This window comes from Dipteris shenzhenensis, chromosome 3 (assembly GCF_047967505.1).
Source record: "Dipteris shenzhenensis isolate YYH24624 ecotype China chromosome 3, Dip_SZ_1.0, whole genome shotgun sequence".
Taxonomy (NCBI): domain Eukaryota; kingdom Viridiplantae; phylum Streptophyta; class Polypodiopsida; order Gleicheniales; family Dipteridaceae; genus Dipteris; species Dipteris shenzhenensis.
The window spans coordinates 41326756-41330841 of record NC_141598.1 but is presented as its reverse complement, the minus strand read 5'-3'; the positions used below and the strand labels follow the sequence as shown (position 1 = coordinate 41330841).

Below are 4086 nucleotides of genomic sequence, written 5' to 3'. Positions count from 1 at the left end.
ATTTTTTTTGTCATTGGGTAAAACTATCTTTAAAGATCAATATGGGAAAAAACACTCTCTGTAAAACATCGCTATATAACGACCTTATACAAGTCTGGCAAGTGTCACTATATAGCGACACTTTTTAAGCCCGCTTTGCATACTGACGATTAGCGTCCCATGCGTGCTAAACATCGGTGCGTAACCGTCGGAAAAGGGCCTATGCCTTGTAGTGAAATGTGATTACAAGCACAAATTAATAGCACATTAACCTACTTGCACCCTTTAGAGAAGGTACATAAGCTAGTAAGTGGAAGAGAATAGCAAGAGAAGATGAAGATGCTAAAATGAAAGATAGTGAACTAGAGAAACATGATCAAGTGATGAGGACACTAGCTCTACCTCAGAGGGTTAAATGGATGTAGTAAGGAGGAATTTATAAACATGTGCATGAGCATAGTTACCATCTCTTCATAAAGGAATTTATCTTCAACCTCATCTCATGAAGGTTGATTTCCTCTCTACTTTTTTGTTTTAATAAGGTCAAGTCTAATTAATTGATGATAGTCTATTCAATGATCCTAAGTTCTTTCTTTTTCTCCATTAAAATCTAAAGATTTTCTCGTAACTATCACAGAGATATGTTGATAACTGAGTAGCATGCCTATTCGCTCAAGTCATCTCTTTAAGCCAATTGATCATCGTAGCCCCATTTGTTGAGGTTGTTTCTTTCTTAATTCAAATTTCTATTATCATGGCTCTTCATTGAAAATTTCCTTGATAATACCTTCTTCATAATGCTTAGTATGAAATAGATGGTTAATTCCAAACCACACTAAGGAATCTACTTTTTTTATTCTTAAGTAATGATGATTCAAACTCGTGATGCTCTACAAAAGCATAGGTTTAATAAACTAAAAAATAGTAATTAAAATGTGATTCATGGCTTGGTAACTATTTCAATATGGTATACGAGTCCCATATGAATCTTATCAAAAGGTATGCTTCCTTTATCTTTGAGAGTAGCACTAGTTTTCCATGAACATGATAGATGGTAAAAATAAATAAATAAATAAGCTAATAATATGTTATTTAGGTTTGATTAAAATAAATTAAAAAAAAAGGATCATTCAATTTAAAGACATGATTTGATTTTGACTTATTTATAAATTTCAAATAACCAGAAAGGACTTGTCCTTAAGTACCATGATAATGTAGACTAACAAAATGTAATTATAATAAGTTTCATGGTTGTTATTTTAATATGGTTTATGCTTTATTCAATTGTTCTTTGATCTCTTTTTTTGAAGAGCACTTAGTCCTATGTTGATTGAATAGGTAGTCGGAGTAGAGGAATAGTCAAGTTATATCCTCAAGGTCCTTACCTTGAGTCCTTACCTAGTGATAAGATTTCAATTTTGAGATTTGACTTGAGATATGCAATGAGCTACACTTATGGTGAAGGAAAGAGTCCTTAATCAAGGTAAGAACTCATCGCATATGTTGCAAAATTATGTAGTAAATTGGATAGTGTCTTAGGCCTTAAGAATGAAAAGTTTAATAATGGTGATGGCTGTGTTCCCTTTCAGCCTTGCACGATTTTTCCCATCATTAGAGCTTGTGGGGTATTTGCATTATGGTAAACTAGGAATTAGTTAGTGTTTGATAGGAAGCTGAATGTGTGTGCTGAGTGCTCGCTCTACAAGGTCGATCAAAGAGCAATAACCTCATGTAGGATGTGTACGCAATATGAGATAACGGCAAACCCTCAATTGTGTAGGAGCTTTGGTCAAGGCCTGTTCTTTTTTACTAAAAGTTGTAAATTTGGGTCTCGTCTCACCAACCAAAGAAACAAGGTGAATTAATTCAATGGGTATGTCCTATAGCCAATTTTGAATTTAATGTGGTTGAGTTTTGGATGTTCACCGGAAAGAGAGAGAGAGAGAGAGAGAGAGAGAGAGAGAGAGAGAATACGAGGATAGTATGGAGGACTAGAGTGAAACTCGAGAAAAGTAAGGTCTTGTGAGGACAGTATGAAAGACTCGATTGAGACTCGAGTAGATTCTAAATCCCAATTTAATTACTAAGACCTATCCTTCCATGACAGGCCAAAAAATTTAGCCAAAGAACGCATCCAATAAGCCGCATCTAACATGTGGAAAGAGGAACTCCCTTAATTTCCCACGCAAATGGGTGGCTGCTGAGTCAGCTGCCACCTCAGATATATAATCCATCACCTGAGAAACCAGCAAATCCCATAAACATAAACAATTTGTATCTTAAAGATTGAAGTTGATAAACAAGTTGTTGATCAACAGGTTGTTGATCAACAGACTGCCAGATCTTCGCGCACATTTTGACATTTACATTTGCAAATCTAAGCGTTCCTCTTTGAGATTTGCATGCATGCAAGCATCGATCTATCGATAGATCTACTGATTTCACTCGAATTTTGCTTTCCCGCGAAAAGCTTTGCATATCTAGACGTTCTGCTTTGCAGATTGTAGAGACGTGCATGCATGCAAGCATCGATCTATCGATAGACCTACTGATTTTAGAATTGTTTCCCCGCAAAGGTTTGGCCGAATTGCCAATACGCTGGGGCGACGTTATAGGACGTAAGCGTCCTCCCGTCGCTAGTTGTGACTTGGAACGACAGGCTTTGCCCGCAGAGATTGCTTCCGTCTTGCCAGTTCTGACCCCAGTTTCTTTCCATTCGTCTCCATCCGGTGTTGGAGCCTTTGATCGCAACGGAGACCACGCTCCCAGCGCCTCCGACGTTGGTGATGAGCACCAGATTGAAGAAGGAGTGTCCGTTCACGGTAAAATGCACACCACCCGATTTGATGCAAGGCACTCTGGGTGCACAAGATGAGCAGCAGAAGGTATAAATTAGCTGAAGCTTGGAAGACCTGCGTTGGGCCGAAGAATTTGCAAGCTAAGCGAAAGCATCGTCAAGTTTCGAAGAATCTGTGAGAGCACCGTCGTTTACCTCCGGTAGAGGATGGGAACGTGGCCGTAAGGAATCCGAGCGATTCGCGAGAATGCTGGTTCAGATAGATCGAAATGCTCCTTGGGAGAGTCGCACCATCCGCCATTGCTTCCTTGGGGGCATAGATTGGTAGCAGTGACCACTATCGGTGGCTGTCCAGGCAGGCAGCCGCCGCTGGCGCATTTGACTTGGAAGCAAGCTCCGCAAACGGCACCGCTCTCGAAGAGGGGGCCACTCAGCGCTGTGGTAAGCGTGCCGTAAGTAGAAATCTGGTTCCCGTATCCACAGGCACCATCTGTTGCAGCGAATTCGCGCGGCAAATGAAAGGTAAGGTCGTCAGGGATTAATTCATGCGGCAATGCATTAAGAAAAGGGCTAATTCCAAATTGGACCAAGCGACGTCCATACCGTTGGTGCCAGAGGCATCGCTTCCTCCATAGTAAGTCGCGTGGGCGTTGCCCCATCCGTAGTATCCAGCAAGCACCGTTGGCAGGAAGCCACAAAGGAGGAGGACGGGCAAAAACCGATTCAAGGCCTGCGCCATTGATCTGCAACTCCAATTGCAACAAGATATGTTAAAAACCAAGACATAGAATAAATTATATTTTACAAGCGACAACGATATGCTCAACAGGTATGCATGACCAACAATAACACAGATGATTACCACACAGGATTGCTGCAACGCACGCTAGCAACAGAGATAAGGTTGTAGGACAGCAGCACTACTAATGGTTACTTGCAAGTCAATTTTGCAATTCTTTTGGAGCTTGAAGCCGCAAAGGCTACTGGAATTGCTGAACGTGAAGCTATGCTACATACGCCGAAGCTTTCTTGCAAACAAGCTTGTCTACTGAGGCGTTTATGTTGGCAGTTGTGCTCGAGGTCCTCTCTTGGATCCTCATCCAAGGCAGGAGGAGGCAGCCAGGCCCCATGAGAATTAAAACAGGCCAGACAGGAACATGGGTACTGGATAACATGATCTACCCATCTTTATCTTCTTAAACGCCCTCGCCGTACCTTTTTCTGCATCCTTGCTTGTTCCCTTCATTATCTTTCACAATAGAAACCTGTTTTGCCGACTGTCCACACGTTGTTCCACTGTCCAAGTTGCA

The 4086-nt window shown here is 41.2% G+C and overlaps 1 protein-coding gene across 1 annotated transcript; it reads right to left on the bottom strand.

Moving 5' to 3' along the window:
• Nucleotides 1–2205: 2205 nt before the first annotated feature.
• Nucleotides 2206–3820, bottom strand: LOC147903819 (expansin-A10-like). The gene is made up of 4 exons (XM_087372587.1): nucleotides 3639–3820; nucleotides 3380–3519; nucleotides 2972–3266; nucleotides 2206–2837 (listed from the first exon to the last, which is right to left on the bottom strand). Exons 2-4 carry the CDS (start codon nucleotides 3513–3515, stop codon nucleotides 2534–2536), a joined length of 735 nt encoding a protein of 244 aa, XP_087228713.1. The 5' UTR covers nucleotides 3516–3519; nucleotides 3639–3820; the 3' UTR covers nucleotides 2206–2533.
• Between the last annotated feature and the right edge of the window lie 266 nt (nucleotides 3821–4086).

Bases quoted from the DNA above. Each gene is read 5' to 3' on its own strand.
- LOC147903819 (XM_087372587.1), bottom strand. From the start codon at position 3,515: ATGGCGCAGGCCTTGAATCGGTTTTTGCCCGTCCTCCTCCTTTGTGGC. The intron at 3,267-3,379 runs GTATGGACGTCG...TCGCTGCAACAG, and splicing joins CGATGCCTCTGGCACCAACG to ATGGTGCCTGTGGATACGGG. The intron at 2,838-2,971 runs GTAAACGACGGT...TTGTGCACCCAG, and splicing joins GTTCCCATCCTCTACCGGAG to AGTGCCTTGCATCAAATCGG.